Below are 19,362 nucleotides of genomic sequence, written 5' to 3' on the forward strand. Positions count from 1 at the left end.
TACTGCAAAAATGTACAGCATTTATTCACATACAGACAAAAGGCACAATTCTACGGAATATTTTAACAAAAAATACAGCTGTTTCAACTAGGTCTTTAGAAATACTTCAAAAAAGGGAGAAAATAAATACAGGATTGGGCCATGTAATATAAAATAGTCATCTCTACATATACTTTTTTATTTCTGTTTCTCTTCATGCACCTTTTTTTTTAATTAATTTCAGCTGAATGGACACCAAAGCTAGGCACATAGTGAAAAATCTGTACAAGTTTTACAAATGTCATCACAATTGTCTCAAACTTTTGAAATCAAGATCTGTACACAACACGAACCCTTCATTTAGATCTGTGTGAGTTTATGACCTAACAAATGGCATTCCAGGCAACTCTACAGACATTCAACTAGCCTACGGTTGGACAGAACACACGGATCATATCAAAGATCTCTTGGTCAGTCAGCACAAGGAAAGGTCACACTTGGAAACAGAAATCCAGCAAATCCCAGTACATCCCAGGGGTGGGTTTGTCACTGCAGCACCTCCTGCTGAGGGCTAAGCACAGGGACAAAACGAACCTACAGAGCTGGTCGTACCACAGCCTTTTTGGTTTGGGGTCAGCTCCACTGGAAACCTCACAAAGCTTCCTGCCCTCAGTGCCAGGGGACAAAGCAGCTAAGGCATTCACTCTGCACAACACAAGTGTTCATCATATAGTGCAAATTAACAAGGTACCTCTGTCCAAGGGGGGTGAGGTTAAAGGTTTGCTCAGAATCCAAATTTAGGGCATTCCATCTATGGCTTGACAATTCCTGTGTGGTCATGAGCTTCTTCCTTACAGAAAATACCAGTGCCTGTCTGGAGAACGTTGCTGGATGTTCAGTAGAACTTACTGGCTTTTACCTTTTGTCTGTCTGCTGTTTCTATTTTGAAGACATCCCAAGAGTGGCTACGTAACCTCAGTCACCAGTGCCCTGCCTGACTTTCACCTCTGTAAATCATGTATTTATTCTTGGGACCAGCAACAGGATTTTGAAAGTGTATTATCTTACATAAAATTCCCCTTCCTCAAAAGGTTAAGACTTATGAGTTTTAAAACAGAGATGCATTCTGGTGAAATATTTAATTGATAACATTAACTTGCATAGCAAGATAGGGTGTTAAGCCTTTTTTACTTTCTGATTGAATCCTCAGTCCTATGGCAGAGGAATTCTGTGTTGTCAGTGTTCCCTCCTCGGGAGGCAAGGGTCAGGCATTCCAAGGTGAGTGGATGCCATAACAGCAGGCTGAGAGTGGGAAAGGGGAGGAGAAGGATGCCTGTCTTTATGCCTGTCTTTAACACATTGCTGCTGCTACTTTTTCACCAGTACGTACCTCTCCTACATCTATGAAAAATTCCAAAATGGACAGGCTCTTAATGCTCCACTGCAGTGTGTGCACTCAGTACAAAACAGTATCCTCACAACCTGTTCAGATTATTGCTCACAGCTTACTCATTATTGCCACTTGCAATTATTAAAAAAGTACACAGTCAGAATACAAGTTCCCTTTTCCATCAAATCTAATCCATCATAGAACGAAATAGTTTTTTCTTTGCTTGACTGTAAAGAGCTAATCACAATGTATTGCCTTTGTGTTTTATCCTATTTAAAAATATATATTTGTGTCCATTTAAAGCAACCTTTTAGTGTCATAAGCCTGACTCTCCCAGTACATATCATTAGTGCATCTGTGGTGGCCTTTGGGAAATCCTCCTAACTAGTGCCATAGAAAACTTCTGTCTGGAATTGTCATCACACTCCTGAAGGCAGGTGCCTGACCATGGGTGACAGGTTATTCCACGGAGTGCTGGAACCCCCAAAGCTGTCCCTTGCTCAGAACTGAGCCATTTGGGAACATCCTTTGTGTCAGTCCCCATCTCTCAAGCCCTGCCCTGTCCCTTTCTCCTCCTCCTCCAGTGCAACATCTGGCTGTGCCTGGTCATCACTGACATGTAAACTCTGGAGCATAGCGAGGGGTTTGAGCTGCCACCTGTGCTCAAACTGAACACAACAGAACACATCCTGCAAAGAGAGGAGAGAGAGCAGCCCCTGCCCAGGGATGGGGAGCATTTGTCATGGGACTTACCAGTGCAGTGCAGGATGGTCTAACCACCATCTTCCATTCAATACACACGAGTTAAATTAAGAGCTTGTGCTTTTCCAGAAGTCAGGGCGAGGGAGTAAAATTTTCAGTGCCTTTTAGCTAGAAGGGATGAACGCAGCCTGATTCCTCCTGCCCTCCCCCAGCCTCTTGTAAAACATTTTTTTTGAGTTGTGTGCATCCCAACTCCTGTTTTAGTAGTGATGTCACTCTCCTACTTACTCAAGAAAGTTGCACATAAGGGAGATTCAGCCTTCTCACAGAAATGGGAAGGATGAGGGGGTGTGGATGGGGCAGAAAGAAAAAAAAAAAAAACAAAACAAAATCAAAGAGCTTAAAACAGCTTTAAGTGCATGTAAACATACAACTCAGAAAAATGGGCTTTCATTTTGTCAGTCTGTAGCTCTAAGCATGCTCCTCTCTCACAGGGATGGGTAAGGTGGAGTTGGCTTGTAGGCAGTGTGACTCTGGTGACCCCATCCCCGCGTCCAGTCAGGTGGCCAGGATGCTCCTCCGGATAATGTCCGTCCTCCTGCCGATGCTGCTGCTGGGGCTGAGCCTCTGCTGCCTGCACTTCTTCTCAGCCACTTCTGGCTCCGAGTCGCTCATTTCGGCGTCGGGGACGTAACCATCGTTCTCACTGTCAGGCTTTAACTTGCTCTTTGTCCTCTCCTTGGCTGCAACTCTGCCCACGCCCAGGTAGGGGTAGCCCGAGTTCTGGCGGCAGGCCTCCTCCAGGCTCTCCCCCTGCTGCTGCCTCTCCCCCTTCTTTGGAATTCGGAATCCGCCCCAGTTTTTCCCCGGGCTCGTGGGCGTGGTAGGCACTTTAACTACTGTCTGATTAGAGTTCACTTTGACCAGACCCCCGTTACATTTAGGCACTATATCCCTCCGAGTGCCAGGCGCTGCTGACCTCCCACCGGAGTGGTTGACAGCCCTTTTGTTTTCCAGTTGCCTCTGAGAGAGTTCTGTGGGTCTCAAGGGTTTGTGGTTGTGTTTAGAAGTCTTTTCCTTCAGCTCTGCCTTCGTCCCCTCACACTGTGGGCGATTGTCCCTTCTCTTCCTGTGCTCTGCTAGAACGACGCCGTTCTTCTGCTGCGCCGACGCGATCCGCGTCTCGGCCAAGGGCTTGTCAAAACTGAAAAAGCTGCCTGGAGCTGCACCTCCTTCCCTTGGGCTGGGCTGTCCCAGCAGGGATTTGCTGTCGTTCCCAGACCTGTCTCTTACCCTGTCCCTCTTGTGGGGTTTCTTCAAGGAGTGGGCCAGAGAAGTGCCCATCTGCTTCCTGAAGAACGCAGAATGCCACTTCAGGTCCTCGATCTTGGGGGCGTCGGGGCCCAGCGACGGGCTGTTGAACAGCACCGTGCTTTCCATGGAGGAGAGTGAGGAAGGCACACCTGCATGGAAGCAAACTAAGTTCAAGTCAAGCAATCCCATAGCTGTGGGGATAAACAACAGTTTGCAGTGTACCTGTTTTAACTCTGCTCCTCATGCCTGACGTGTTCACATCAGAAATGGGGATTTGGCTGCCTGTCCTGCACTTTTAGGTGATAACTCTGTGGCTATGTCATGGTTTCATCTTCCTGTACCTGCACCTAATTACACTTGTAGCAAACACAAGTCCTAACACTCCCTGTCCTCAGAGACAGAGGCAAAAAGCAACCAGCAAGTGGATCTCCCTGGTGCTATCTAAAATATGGTTTATTAGTTACGCAACAGTTCAAGGATAATCTGGCCACTGCAGGAATTGTGAAGGTATTTATCTTTCTGAGGAATGAAATGAGAACAAATGAGGCCCTGTTTGTCCTTCACAGCCTGTAAGCAAACCTTGTCCCTGTGCTCTGACATGAGGAAGGGAACACTGAGGCATACCTGAAACTCTTTCTTGTTCCAACTGCTTTGTGTAGCTGTTGAATATCTGTTCCTGAACTTTGCAAACAGATCTCTTGATTTTTTCTCTCCGCGTCACCATGTAAGTGAGGTTACGCACCTGGAAGACAGCAAGGGCGTGGGTTTTACAGGAACTGTATTCCCAGGATACTGCCCTACCTGTGCTTTGAATTAATTCACCTGGAATACCATACACCATTTAAACAAATGGTGTACAATTGAATTTAAACCATTTCAGTTTAAACAATTTAAATGTAACTGCCTTCAACACAATTCTTAGAGAACAGTCTGTTTAACTAACAAATTATCTGTTGAATTGACAGACAATTTAATTGACAGATTATTCCACCAGATTTGGAGAACCACAGCACAGAAGTAATTCCTACAAACACCTGAGTCACAGACACACGAAATCTAGGGAAATGTTGGAAATCCTTGAAATGTACTCAGTATTTAATACTTCCCAGGTGAGGGAATGACTGAGAAGCAAGCACAGGTGGATGATTCTAAGGCTCCTCTGTCAGTGGTGCAAGGTGGTGCCCTGTGAATTACAACCTTGTGGCCTGATCTGGAGAAATGTAACAAGTGTGTTTGTTTTTGCAAAGGTCCCTTTTTTAAAATCCAAATTATCTTGAATGTACAATCAGTGGGAACAGAGTAGTCAAACATTAAAATATTACTAAAATCACATATCCTGGTTTGACATCACATTTAGAAATGAAAGGATTCACACACAATAATTTAAGATCCAGAGAACATAGTTACAAACTAATTATTTAGCTGATCAAAGAGAAGATGACAAGAAAGCTTGAGCACATGGAGCAGGAACAAAAGATCCCAGGTAACAGCTAGGATCTGGGCCATCTGAACAGCTACAGAAGGTCCTTGGGCTGGAGTTGAAACTAGGAGAAAAATCAAAAACTACAGCAATTCATTTTAAGAGTAATTAGGCATCAGGATCCTTTAGAAAGGATGCAGAACATCCATGAGAACCTGCTGTCCTGATTTAAAGATTAGACAGTATTATGAAAGAGAGGCTCTGGTTCACCTACAGGTTACTGAGGTAGGACCTCCTGAGCCGCTTTCGTCCATGGCCCACAGGAGCCACGTGCTGCAGGGACGTGAAAAACTAATTTCAGTGTTCTTTATGGCTCTAAGAGCTCCTAAATTAACCCAAAAAGAAAGGAACTCAGGATCAGATGTACTTACTGAAACACCAAACTGAGCTTATTGAACTGTTCTTCAAACATTCAAAATCTAAATAAATCAAACATCATTTACCTCCCTCCTACACTGATCATCCTACTCTGGTATGCCAAAGAGGAACAGATCTGCTGCAAAACAAGGTAAGTTTCATCATCCTTTTCACTGGGTGAAAGGAGCATGGAAAGCCCTTAAAGGCTGAAAAGGCTTCAGCTGGGGGCTGCAGTACAGTCAGAGTTAATCAGTAAAAAGGCACGGGCAAAAACACGACAGTGCAGTTGCAGGTGATTGAATGCTACACGCCAAGACCTGCTGGCCCCGTGACTGACCTCTGTGTGCAAAGGGCAATTGCTGTGCTCTGGAGAAATTTAGTGTTTAATGGCCTTGCCTGACAGCACAGCTCTGAGCCCAGCTGCACTCAGGCTGAGCACAGTCTGGGAACTCAGCTAACTGTGGCCAGCACGGGCAGTGCCGGGGCTTACCCGCTCCAGGTCCTGCCGGAGGTGTGTGAAGAGCTGCAGCCTCCTGAACAGAACATCCTGCTCCCGTTTAGCCAGATTGTCCTCCTCATCCTTCTTTGGGGTAATCAAAGGCTTATTGAAATTGGATTTCCTCTTCAGTTTCCAGTACTGGTAAAGGAATTCCACGGGCTCCTCAGGCAGCCGCAGCACTCTGGCCACTTCCAAAGACTCAACGAAGGTGTAGAACTCGTCCTCCAGCTGCTGGAGCTTCTGCTTGCGGACGCTGACCCTGTGGGCCTCCTCCTGGTTTTGATCCATGCTGTGGAAAGGGTCCATGTGGGCAGGAAGGGAGGTGTCCTGAATCCCATTCCTGTTCTCCTGAGCTGGGCTTTCACTCAGAGTCTCAGCATCCGCTTTCTTGGTGGAGCTGTGCTTGGGACAGTAGGACTTGAACTTCACCTCGTCGTTCTCTGCCAGGATGGTCTTCATCTCCAAGCCGCGGTCAAAGGCGCAGGTGACGTGAAAGGCTGTTCTGCAGTTCTTCACTGAACACTAGAGAACATGAATTACAATTAACCAAATAAATGTAGAAGTTAAGAAGCCACACTGCCTAAAACTGTCGGAGAAGTCGGGGCTGCTTTGGAAGAAGAACCCTGTCACCGCGCTCTGCTTCTAAGCTGCACGCACTTCCTTGCTCCCTTTACTTGGGGTTATGACTTAGTGCTTCCAGGATCAAGTGGCCCAGAGGGACAGGAGTGTTTAACCCCCCTCCAGCCCCACCACACTATTCCATGCACAAAAAGCCACAAGAGGAACATTCCCAGTGACACCAGAGCCACTTGTGCACAGCGCCATTACCAAAGTAAAGTGTTCCCCTTTGGAATGTGCCAGCACCAGAGGGAAGAAAAAACATTGTGGTGGCTCCAGGCCAGTCTGAGACTTTTAATTAAAAGTCTTTCCCAGCACCTGGATCCAAGCTATCCAAAAGGCCTCAACCAAAGGGAATTTTTTCCCCCATTATCCCACTTTTATAATGTCAAATATTAAATCACTGTCAACCATTACTTCATTTCACAGCCTTCACCTTGGAGAGGAGGAGAACAGGAAATTCAAATGTTGTCATTTTTCTCCTACTCAGTGAACTCGGCCATCATAGAGTGATGGGCACTAGTTCAGCTGATTTAGCACTTCATTTCCATTATATCTAATTTCCTTGTGCAAAATTCCATCACACACACCACCAGCTGAAAGGTTTAAATACGTATAAATATGTATATATACATAAACATATGTGTTTGGACACTCACACCTCTGGTGAACAGGATTTGAAGTGGAAATGAGCATTAGTGCTCCTAACTAGGAAACAAAACTATGTTTAACACAAGCCACCGACCCTGAAAGAGCAACACAGTGCACTGGGATGTTTATACAGTGCTTGTAAAGAAGCCAAATTTCTCTCCCCTCTGGGTTTTCCTGCTCAGGTTGACTCAGCAGCCAGATGGCTTATAAAGGTATGGCAGGGTTTAAACTGCACAGGTTTCAAATGAGCAGTCTTTAATAAAAGCAACATATAAAAGGAATTTAAAAATACCAAGCATCTTTTGCCCTTTCCTCTCCTACTAACAAACAGGCCAGGAGCATCCCAACTGGAACAGTGGGCAGTACACAGAGAAGTGCTTTAGCCATAATTAGCTCTTACTGCAGCTCACTTTTTGTTGGGAGAAGAGAGGAAAGGCTGTCTCACTGGGAGGAAATCTGCTGAACCTGGGGGAATAAGCAATCTTGCTTTTCCCAGCTTATTGCAGCTGCTCCCTGACCAGCCTGACACACACTTCCAGCTGCCACTTTTCCTAATTGTTGTGCACATATCAGAAAGTGGCCTGGAGAACAGACAAAACCAGCTTCAGCTAAGTAACAGCAGCCAAGAGGAAGGGGATGGCTCTGCAAGGAGGGATTATGGTTGCAAATTTATATGCTGTGGACAGATTTATTTTCTCTAGTTAACACTTACTATTTCATACATTCCTCACATGGAAGTGGCCTGTGATAGGTTTCACTGGAACTACTGCTGTGTTGCTGATTTACTGCTCTTCCTGGCAGCCTCAATCAAGTAACTTGGGGCAGAGGAGAAAAGGGAAATGGGGATAAACTCATTTCAAAGCAGTGTAGGACTTGAGCCATTTTTGTGTCCTAATGCTGGTCTGACCACTAGGCTAGCCCCAGAAGAAAAAGCTCCACTCCAGCCTCCTTATGAGACTGTAGTATCACCCCTCTCTGTCTCAGGGAGCTTCCTGAGGATTGTTTTGCTGCTGGAAGTGCTCTGAGGGTGAGGAGCATCACCACAATGGTAAATTACATCTTTCTGTCTTTTTCTACACAAACACAACACTGTTCCTAATGGGTCACCTGTCCTTACACTCCCTCATTTATTCTCAAGTAAAGGAGACCAACATCTTGTCTGTTGTCCCAGTGTCTCCTCTTTCAAAAAGCTGAGGTCTGGTAATATGTTTTCTCAGTCTTTCTAGATTTTAAAACTGTTCTTAAAAGGATTATTTAACATTTCTGAGTGGTTTTCCACTGTAAAGGGTCTACAGGTGCCTTACAGCTAACAACCCAAAATAAATATGCACATGAAACAACACTGCCCAGTGTAAAATGCTCTGGTGCAGATCAGGTCAGTTAAGTCCACAGTAACAATGAGCAAACACATTTTCCTATCTACTAAAAACTGACAGAAGAAAAGACATGTGGATATTTATGTGGTTCAATTACCTGTATAGAAGCTCCAACTTTTTCATTGCAAAGGCTGCACACCAGTGCCCACCTACTGCTGGGAATGTGGGAAACTTTTGTGATGGGTTCCATTTTTTCGGGGCTTCCGATGCTCACCTAAGAGAAAAATGGTCAAAAAACTGGAGTGACTATGACACCGTTAACTGAAAAGAAAAACAAATTTATTAAAGAAGTCAAATTCCTTGTGTATACACAACTAAGTGTGTCCCAAATTCCTCATTTTATCAGGATCTAAAACTCTTTTTTAAAAAAGATCAGTTTCTCACTTTGTGAACAAACCAACCAGTTTCAAGGTGAAGCCCATCAATTTAAGATTATCATACAGGATGAACACTTTGAATCTGACAGAATTCCTGTGGGTTCTCATAGTCAAACTTCCCTGATTCACCTTTAATGTTCTGTTTACAAAGTGAAATGCTATCTGGTGTCCTTGTTAAATGAGCTTTGCCAGCAGCAAAGGCCTCATTTTCCAAGGCCTAATTCTGACTGACAGAGGGGATTTAATTAGTTTCTTTACAGGTGAAGCATCATCCCCTGCCAGGCTTTTTACCTAACCAAGAAGCTTTTATACTACATTTTGAAATTGAATAATGCTTTAAGGAGGTTTTTTTTTCTCTCCCAGAATCCCAGGACCAGCGCCTGTGGAGTCTTTGCTTCTTTTTTTGCCAGGGTCAGGATTAAATGTGCAAGATGCTATTTCTTGTTGGGACTCAGATATTTATTTGTATTTATCTATATTACAGTCTCACAAACAGTGAGTTCTACAGTACTTCACTCTAACAAACTAAAAAATGGAGCTGTATCTCTCTTTCTACAAGGCCTGTAAGGATAAACTGTCCAATTAAGAAATGACACCTACATTATTTTTACTTTTAACCCAATAACTAATCACTCTAAGTCCACAATGCGGACTTTTCTGTCCAATTACACAAAACCACCCAAACCCATGAAGAAGAAGGTGAAGAAGAGGACCAAACCTCCATCTTGCTTTATATATATTACTATATTCTAAAACCTTAAACTCTTAAGTTTTCCACCCTGCGACATTCCACACTTCTATTCAAACTACACACCCATAATCCATGTTCCACGATTTTTACAATTCAATTTTGGAAACTTCGCCACGGCCTCAGGTCAAAAGCAGCTTTCTCTGGGGGTGAGCACAGAAAGTCTAAAACTTCTCAGCAGCCAGGCCGAGAATCAGCACAGAAAGCCTGCAATTCTCAGCATTCATGGTTCCAAGAAGCAAGCAGCACCCACCTCTGGGATCCAGAGAGCACAGCTGACGTGCACCCACTTGGTGCCACTGCGGGTGGGCTTCATGGCGCCGCCCTTCTTGGGGCACAGCAGGCACTTGGGCCGGACGCCCAGCGCGCAGGTCCGGCACAGCCAGCTGCCCTCGGGCACCTTCAGGATCCCGTAGCACGCCTGCGTCCCCACGGGCAGCGGGGCAAAGAGAGCACAGCAAACACCTCAGTGATTCTTTTACACGCAGCCTCACATATCTCTCTCCAAGTTGTTTTTACTCAGAGGGAAAAGTGCAGGATGGCAAATAATTAAGGGCAGGTTTTTCAGAAGGTCGCGTCCTTACGGAGCCCTCTATCCCCATTACCATCAGCTTTAATGCACTTAAGTTGCAGGTTTGATTTGTCAGAGAAACCCTACTGGTCTGAAAATACAACTTTGCTCAGTGTATCTTGTGGATGTATCTGTGTACCTGTCATTTGTACTTAGACCTGTCACAGGCCTAGTCCTTCATCAGAGAATCACAGAATGGTGAGGTTGGAAGAGACCTCTAAGATCATCGAGTCCAACCTATGCCCTAAGACCTCAACTATACTGTAGCACCAAGTGCCATGGCCAGTCTTTTTTTCAACACATCCAGAGATGGTGATTCTACCACCATGGGAAGAGCATTCCAGCACTTGATTATTCTTTTGGTGAAAAATTTTTTCCTAATATCCAACCTGTACCTTCCCTGATGCAGCTTGAGACTGTGTCCTCTGGTTCTGTCAGTGCTGCCTGGTGGAAGAGACTGATCCCCCCACCTGTCTACAGCTCCCTTCAGGAAGTTGGAGAGAGCAATAAGGTCACCTCTAAGCCTCCTCTTCTCCAGGCTAAACAACCCCAGCTCCTTCAAACGTTCCTCATATGGCCTGTGTTCCAAGCCCCTCACCAGCCTTGTTGCCCTTCTCTGGATGCATTAAAGCATCTCAACATCCTTCCTAAACTGAGGGGCCCAGAACAGGACACAGCACTCAAGGTGCAGCCTCGCCAGTGCCGAGCACAGGGGGAGAATGACCTCCCTGCTCCTGCTGGCCACACAATTCCTAATGCAGGCCAGGATGCCACTGGCCTTCTTGGCCACCAAGGCACATTGCTGGCTCAACCAGCAATGTTTCCAAACGCTGAATGACAACAGAAACTTGTTAAAACTGGAAAGGAAGGACAGGCTGATGGGAAGGCACCTGCCAGAGTAAGAAGTATCCATGGAAACAGGCTAAAACTGTATCTCTTATGTGAAGAAAACTTCTGAACTACCACACAAAGGTGTCACACAGCAGTGCTACCTTAGCACAGCTCTCTGGAATAAACCCCGCCTGTGTCCCTACTGATTGCCCTTTAGGAACAGTTTGCTACCACCTGACACCGTGCTGCTGCCATACCTGGTGCACACAGATATTGCATTTGTCACAGAACACCATTTCATTGCCGTCCTCTCCGTCTGGAGACTGGCAGACGTCACAGACAACGTCCTCGTCGTATTCGATGCCCAGCCCTTCCTCTGTCTCGATGGCGTGGCTCATGTTATCGTAGCAGCGCTGCTCAAACTCCTCCATCACCCTTTCCATGGTGTACTCATCCAGCTCCAGCATCCCTGAAAAACAGCAGTTGGTCACATACTTTAAGAAAAGAGCGATAAAACATCACCACGAGCAGCTCCACCTTCTTTCTGAACAGCTGAGTGGACACAGCCAATCCCCATGTAGGTGCATTCCATTCCTAGATAACCATGCCAGTTTCAGCATAAACCAGGGGAACTGCAAAAATATGGCAAAGTTGTCTTATAACTAACAAAAGTGGATGCCCAAGTCCTTCAAATTCTAAGAAAAACTTTCCAAGACTGAATCTGGCTTCCTGGTCTTGTTCTTATTTTTCCTTCTGGGACAGCACCATCCATGGCTTTTGCTCCAATTTTGCCACCCAGATGTTGACTCTTTGATGAAAGATTTGGAAGTATTTTGAACCAAAAGTGATTGAGCAGGGGGAGAAAATCAATGGCAAAATCTGCTATGATACTTGGAGGGAATCTGCAATTTCTAACAACAGTTGTTGGTTTATCACAAGTTCCAGCCCAACAGGATGCAATCCCAAATGAGGTCTCCATCAGATCCTACAACAATAAATTAATTTGTTTAAAAAAGTGAAAAATTGTACATTGAATCTGGGACAATAACTAAATGCAATATCTAATGTGAAATTTGCTCTTTTCCAACAGCATCCATCAGAAAATTATTCATGACACACAGCTACAGACCCATTATGTTGTGGCATTTTATAATTCAGATTTGTTTGGAAATTGAAAGGCCTCCCTTCTCAAGTAAGTCCCCCAGTTTATATCCTAGACATGACCATCTGTCATGGAGAATATCCCTTTAGGTCACTTTGGGTCACCTGTCCTGGCTATGCTCCCTCCCAGTTTCTTTTGCTCACCTCCTCCCTGGCAGAGCATGAAAGAAAAAAGAACAAGGGAAAAAAAAAAAAAAGCCCCTGACTTAGGATAACCACAGACCCCAAAACATCAGTGTGTTATCAACACCATTCTCATTCCAAATCCAAACCACATCACCTTGTAACAGCTACTGAGAAGAAATTAGCTCTATCCTAGCTGAAACTAGGACAAAGAGGAGATGGCAACCCCAGGATAGGTGTTTTAACAAGAAAACTCTTTCAGCTTTCCCTGTGAAAAACTGAGCCAAAAAATCCCACAAAACAAAGAATAAAAAACCTCTCTAGCTCCTCCAGATCAGAAGACCAACACTCCACAAAAGTACTTCCAGCTTCCCTTGCTGACAGGTAAATCCTTGCAGCAGGGATCAGTGCATCCCATGCTACCCAAACTGAGCAGCTGAAAAGTAGCAAGAGGGAACATTCGAAATCTGCTGATGAAGGATTTTGCCTTGCACCCAGAACTGCTGCACCAGCAAAGCAGATGATGGCAGGTTTGACACCAGCTTCCAACTGAATCCTATCTGCTCTCACTTTGTAAGTGACCCTTGGAGATGTGACTGACTGCCTGTGTGGAGTTTTTAGGGTCCCCAGGACAAGGAAAGAGATGAATCTGATTCCATGCTCTCAGAAGGCATATTCTATTCTATTCTATTCTATTCTATTCTATTCTATTCTATTCTATTCTATTCTATTCTATTCTATTCTATTCTAAAGAAAGAGAAAGGATACAGACAGAAGGCTTAACAAGAATGAATAATAAAACTCATGACTGATTCCTCAGAGTCTGACACAGCTGATGGTGGTTGGTCATTAAGTCAAAACAATTCACATGAAACCAATCAAACATGCACCTGTTGGCAAACAATGTCCAGACCACATTCCAAAGCAGCAAACACAGGAGAAGCAATCAGATAATTATTTTTGACATTTTTCTCTCAGGCTTCTCAACTTCCCAGGAGAAGAAATCCTGGCAAAGGGATTTTTCAGAAAATATGACAGTGACAGGCCTGTGCATTTGCAAGGGTTACAGAAAGGGGAGCAGGGGCTGCAGCTCCTGTTCAGATGTTCACAGTTATCCTTTTACAACAACCACTGCATGTTCTCAGTACCTGAAGCACTCCTACAGGGATCAAAGGAAACACAGGGAACTCATGGCCCCAGGGACACCATAAGGAAGTGCTCCAGGTGCAGATCAGGAAGCAGCTCACTTTCCAAATGCCCATTTGTAGTATCTGCAGTGTCTGACCAAGCACCCATGTACATGTTTCAAGACCCCCAACACTGCCTGGTACTGACATGAGCATTTCCTTCCCTCTGCATACAGCAAAACTGAGTGGGTAATGATTTAGAGCAAACAAACTCCAAGAAACTACAGCAAAACCTGAGATCCAACAAATTCTAGCTGTTCACTGTGCCATGTGCTGCATGTACTTTTAAAGGTTATGCTGGTGTAGCAGAATTGGGCTCCCTGCAGAGGTACAAATCTGCCCCTCTTGTGCTGCTCACACCCATTGTGAGCACAAGGTATAGGAGCCCTTGTCTGGTTTTGGCAAAAAGCAGATAGACTGGATAAAAGGATACCAAACAAACAATAAAAAGTACATTTTTCCCTTGAGGAAAGCCAAGGGAACTTGCTGCTGCTGTTCTCCTGAAGATAACTGGAAAGGTAACCTAAACTCTGGAATTGTAAACTGCAATCCTCTAAGCCCAACACTAAACCTGAGCAGGGCTGATGTGAGATCTGGAAAAAAGGCCTGGATAAGAGACCAGGCCAAGACATCACCTGTTTATTTCATGTGTTGGTTTAGAATGGAGAAACAGAGTTATAAATGGTCATTTTGTGGTTTACCAGCTCTTCAGCCATGCCACCAATGGGCTACAGCCAGGTAAAACATGTTTGACTAAACTGCAGCCCAAAGCAGGGAACTGCCACAGGGCCAAAACAAAAACCAAAAGTGTTCACCAACATGTCCAAACCTCTTCTAGCTGGCACAGCATTTTCCCTCTGCCAAACAATGTTTTGGAACTACAGCACACAGTCAGAGTGAGGCCTGGGAGCTCCCTCCAATAAATCAGTGCAGGAATTCCTTCCTGTCCCATTCCCTGTGCCACTCTGCTGGCACAGATTCTCTAAACCTGCCAAACAATTTGTCTTGCCTTCTCTGGACTGAACACCATGAGCTAAAATAATGAAATAGGACTGCCTGGAAAAACTACCAGAGTGGTCTCTCTGATGCTGCCTTTGAGAACCAAGATGGCAAACTGGGAACTTTGTGAGATGGAAAGCAGCAGAGAAAAAAACATGTGGCCAGATTCTGACCAGGTCTAAGCAGATAAAACACAGGAGTTATCAACATCTATCTTAGGGCTTAATCACATCAGCTCTGCTCACATGATTACTACTTGCTCATACACCTACTACTTCTTCCCACTGCTGCCTGTGGAGACCCAGGGCACTGGGAATATTTCTCTGTCTGCTCTGGAGTGGCCTGACCCCCAGGGGAGCACTGACTTTGACTCTCATTCATGGAGAAAGTTTCCTAGACTTCAAGATAGACTAAAATCCACAAAAGTGTGAAACAGATTATAGAGAGCAGTGTAAGTGCATCACTCAGTGAGAAATTTAAGTTTTGGGATTTTTAGTATGTTGTAAATAGAAGCAAGATGGAGGGCACAAGGTGTCGTCCTAAGTTTCTTCCTTCTTCTTCATGGTTTGGGCAGCATTTTATAAATGGGCAGAAAAATCCACATTGTGTGCTTCCAAAGATCAGTTCTCAGGATAAAAATGAAAATAATCTAGGTGTCAGTTCTTAATTGGATAGTTTAGTCTTAAAAGACCTTATAACAAGAGATTGTTGGCCATTTTATGCCTTCTAATGAAAAGCTGCTGAACTCACAGTAATGAGACTGTTTTACTGATGAGAAATAATAAACACTTGAGTCCAAACCCAAATTACTGTCTCGAGTGCCTTCAATCCAAACCCAAAAAAACCGACAACCGGTACCCCCTGAAATTATCCTTCAGACTTCCAGCTTTAAGAAGACACAGAAAGGCACCAAATCCCTGAGTGCTCACCCATTTCTTTGAACTCCTCATTGGCCAGCTGCAGCCACGCCACGTCCACGTCGTTGAGGTCGTAGCGGCACACGCTGTCCGCCAGGGTCCGGATGTCCACGTAGCCCAGCTCCGGCGGCTCCGCGCCCGAGGACACGATGAATTTCCTGGGCCGCGTGAAGGTGACGGCTTTTGTCTCAGACACCACTCTGAAACAGACAAGGCAGGCAGCCATGAGGAGTGCTGAGAGGCTCAGCTCCAGAGAATTCCAAAGTCTTTGCTCTAAGTGCCTAACAAGCAGCAGCGGCAGCCACCTAACTGTCCCAGCAATCACCTGGCACCACTGAGGTGGGAAAACAGCTCCATGCACTTCCAGAACTGATTGGGGGTATTGTAAGAACTTAACTGGAGTTAAGAGTTTAACTAGAGTTGTCTAGAAATCCAATTCATTGCCAGAATTCTAAATAAAATTAAATATTAGAGGACAGAGCTGTGCTTGCTCTTACCTGAAATTCACACTTGTTTAAAGCCAAAGCAGGGATGCTGTATTTACATAGTGCTGCCATATACACATACTTTAAAACTCTGGTTTAAGACTTTTTTTTTTTTTTTAAATCAATCTGTTTAACTAAAATAGTGACCACAAGAACATTCAAGGAAAAATGAAAAAAAAACATTTCTGGCTAACTCAGTAGAGTACATTGCCCTTTCTCTTAGTTAACAGCACACACTGAAATTGAGCTTGGATGAAACCCACCTCACAACACAACCCCAGTCCCTCCAGGAGCAACAGGCCACACTGCCAAATGCCTGCCTCCTGCACCACCACTGGAGGTGATTTTTTGGGGTGCTGGTGCCACAAGGGAGGAGATTGCACCACCCTGTGTTGCCACAACTCTGCTGGGAACAGCCTAAGCCCCACCAGGAGCATGACAGCCTCCATGCCCCACTCTATTCTGCCCCCAACGTGTTAACTCCTAGCAGAAACCCTGATCCTCCTGTATTTATACAAACAGATCTCTATAAATCCTCTACCTATTTCGGTCTTGCGCATCCCTCAAGCTTCCCCTTTTCTAGCTTATTTCAGGCAACGAGAAATGGTGAGCAAGAGCCAAATGCTGAATTTGAAGCTTCTGAGGTGCTGTGAAAAATACAAATGTGAATGGCCTTGCCGGCCTAGCTGCACTGCCCAGACTGTTTCTGGTCATATTGCAGTGTTCAAATGCTACAGACTTCACAATGTACTTTAAACTGGGCACTTCTCTATCATAAATTCCTTCCAGAGTCCCTCTCTGTGGAAACCATAACCTCTGGGCAGCACCTTGCCACAGCAGCGGCACAGAAGAAACAAGCATAGTGACTCTGACCTCAAAACATCTCCCTTTCCTGGCTTTATTTCTGGGCTAGAAAGAAGTAAAACAAAAAGGCAATCCTTACTACAGACTGAAAGCCATTGAGCTGAATTGTCATTCTGAGCACATGCTCACAGTGAATCTCCACACAGCCTCACTCCTGTCTCCTGCTCCTCTGCCCTCACCAGTCACTACCTTTTATTCACTGCTAAGTTCCTTACTAGCACCAGCTCCCTGTACAGCCTGGCTCCCATCCTACATCAGCTACCATCTATTGCTTATTCCATGTACAGAACCACCCCCTTCCCTCCCCAAGTCAGGCTCAGAGCTGTTCCTGCACTCCAGCAGCACCAGGGCAGAGCTCTCTGAGTGTTTTGTGAAAGAGCAAAGAAAACAAAAACCAGGCATCAAAGGGCCCCTCTGACCAGCAGGTGCACAGCAGGACTACACAAGAAAACAAGGAGTGGTGCCTGCTGTGCCAATACCTACACCTGTGATGCCTTCTTTCCCTGCCTCTCATCATCTTCAATTTGGGGCAACATCTCTATTGGCCTTTGGCAGAGAACAGCTCTCTCCCAAGTGAGTACCTGGACCTGCTATAGCCACCAAAGCCCACAGGGGCAGTGATCCCCTGGGAGGTTTTTCCTCTGCCCAAGTCCCCAGGAGGTGTGTGTAGCCCTCCCAGAGCCTTGGGAGATGCTGAACAGAGGAATCAGAGAGGAGCAGGCAGTGTGAGTGCACATGTACCATATGTGTGTGTGCTGCAGGGACTGGGATAGGTCAGTGTGGAGCAGGGAAAGGGTTCCCATCTCCTGCACTGCAGAGCAGAGGGCAAAATGCCACCTTGTCCTTGGAGCTCCAGGTGCAATCCTTCAGAAGGAGGATGGACAGGGCTTCCCTGATGTGCAGGTTAGCCCCTCCTAGTGGGGCACTCTGCAGGTGGCTGCACAGAACAAAATCAACGCTAACAAACTTTCCTGAGGCCCTCTTAATCCAAGGCTAAAGCTGGCACATACAGACCTTACAAAGAAGCAACCAGTGGTCCATCATCACAAGTTTTTTGCTGTATATCAAGGATTGAGCTGCTGTGGTCCCACCAGCACTGGTGGGATGTTTGGTAATGCCTTATGGGCCAGCCTGGACTGACTCAAAGAGATCTAGAATGATTAAATGGCAAAAATCCTTGTTCTTATTTTCTCCAACCCCTACTAAGCATAAACTGGGCTGCAGCACACTCCTGCCCTTAGGACTGCACTGTTTAATTTGAAACAGGAAATAGTATCTATGTGTAACAAACATGGTAAGGAAAATAAGGAGCTTTTGGATAAGAGCTAGAAAATCTCACATTATTTAGTTACATGAACATCTGGATGGTTTTTAAAACAGTTGAAACGTTGCACAATCAATTTCTTGGGTTAATAAAAGAAATCACAAAAAACCCCCTATGAAAACAAAATAAATGCTGTGTTTTCTCTAGCCCTTAAGCCTGGTTTGTCCAACTGTTCCTTGAAAAGAACCTATGGCTTGGAAATAAGCAGAGGGAACACCTGACAAGGGCTCTTCCAGCAATGATAAGTGAGCTCAAGTCTGGCTTAAAAATAGAAGCTATTTTTAATGTTCTCTCATCACCTCCCATTGCCAAAAACAGTTCTCTGACATTTGTGTTTCACATGGGCAGAACAGGCCTGACTCTTGACCTCTCTGACCATTCCAAAAGGTGATTCCAGGTTGCTGTTCATCTCTGAGAACCAAGACTTTCCTGTGCAACAAAGCTCAGGAAGCCAAAGCAATGCAGCACAAACATATGTGTATTTGTTCCCACTCCTCCAAATGATACCTGGCTACTGGTTCTGGGATGGTCCCTGGGCTAACTGGCACCTGAACTCCCTTTTCCCACTCCTGCCTCCAGGGATCTGCCAGCACATAGTATTCATCAGGGTTCAGCTGGAAGGAGTCATGTAACTTCATGGCAGTGATCAGGTCCGTTCTGAACACCTGCAAAGAGAGGGACCAAGAGAGAAAAAAACAGAGACACTGACATTTGATATTGAGCATTCACAGCTTCAGGGTAAGCACAGAGCACGCTGGGCAACAGGGGCACTGTACCACCAGCCCACTGCAGAAGAGGGATTGGCTTCATGGCAGGGAGAGGGGTGGCTGAGGGCACAAATACTGACAGGATCATCTCACCTAACTGCACTACACGTCCTGGAGCTCCTCCTGCACTGCACACTTGCTCTAAAAGGTGTTACTCACTTTCACCTCCATATTAGCTGCAATAAAAGCTACAGGAGCTCCAAGCAGCACAAAAAAAGAATCATTTTTGCTCCCAGGCTTTTTTGGAATTTTTTTTTTTCAATTATTGGAGCTCTGACTCATACCAAGACATTCTAGAAATTCCCTGTGGTAGAAATCAAGGCATGACTCCACCATGACCAGCCTCAAGAGGAAATTCTAAGAAGATGACTCTTTGTGCAAGTACTTATAAAAATAACCCAAAAGATAAAAAAATAAGACTCAAACTGGAATTCTGGTGGCAGCTCCACGTTCAGCACAGCTATTTATTCAATCAGCTACAGACACCTGTGTGTCACAGCTGTAATTTTCCTTTGCCTTTGCAAAGGCATCGAGCTCTAAAGCCAGCAGGATGTTTGGCAACCTGTGGGCTAGCAGCCACGAACAAGCAGCCATGCTGTCTTCAACAAGGCACAGAATGAACTAAAAAAGGGATTCACTCCT

General features: G+C 45.2%; 1 protein-coding gene across 1 annotated transcript in view; it reads right to left on the reverse strand.

Annotated features, from left to right (window-relative positions):
* The window catches only part of JADE1 (jade family PHD finger 1), a 44,783-nt gene continuing 25,421 nt past the window's right edge, over positions 1–19,362 (reverse strand). The window contains exons 4-11 of the mRNA XM_054514568.1: positions 18,461–18,618; positions 15,293–15,480; positions 11,151–11,362; positions 9,745–9,912; positions 8,464–8,580; positions 5,713–6,243; positions 4,010–4,127; positions 1–3,534 (exon numbers count right to left, since the gene is read on the reverse strand). Of these exons, the coding sequence (XP_054370543.1) occupies positions 2,630–3,534; positions 4,010–4,127; positions 5,713–6,243; positions 8,464–8,580; positions 9,745–9,912; positions 11,151–11,362; positions 15,293–15,480; positions 18,461–18,618 (2,397 nt within the window). The 3' untranslated portion in view covers positions 1–2,629. The remainder of the gene's footprint in view (positions 3,535–4,009; positions 4,128–5,712; positions 6,244–8,463; positions 8,581–9,744; positions 9,913–11,150; positions 11,363–15,292; positions 15,481–18,460; positions 18,619–19,362) is intronic.

This window comes from Molothrus ater, chromosome 4 (assembly GCF_012460135.2).
Source record: "Molothrus ater isolate BHLD 08-10-18 breed brown headed cowbird chromosome 4, BPBGC_Mater_1.1, whole genome shotgun sequence".
NCBI lineage: Eukaryota > Metazoa > Chordata > Aves > Passeriformes > Icteridae > Molothrus > Molothrus ater.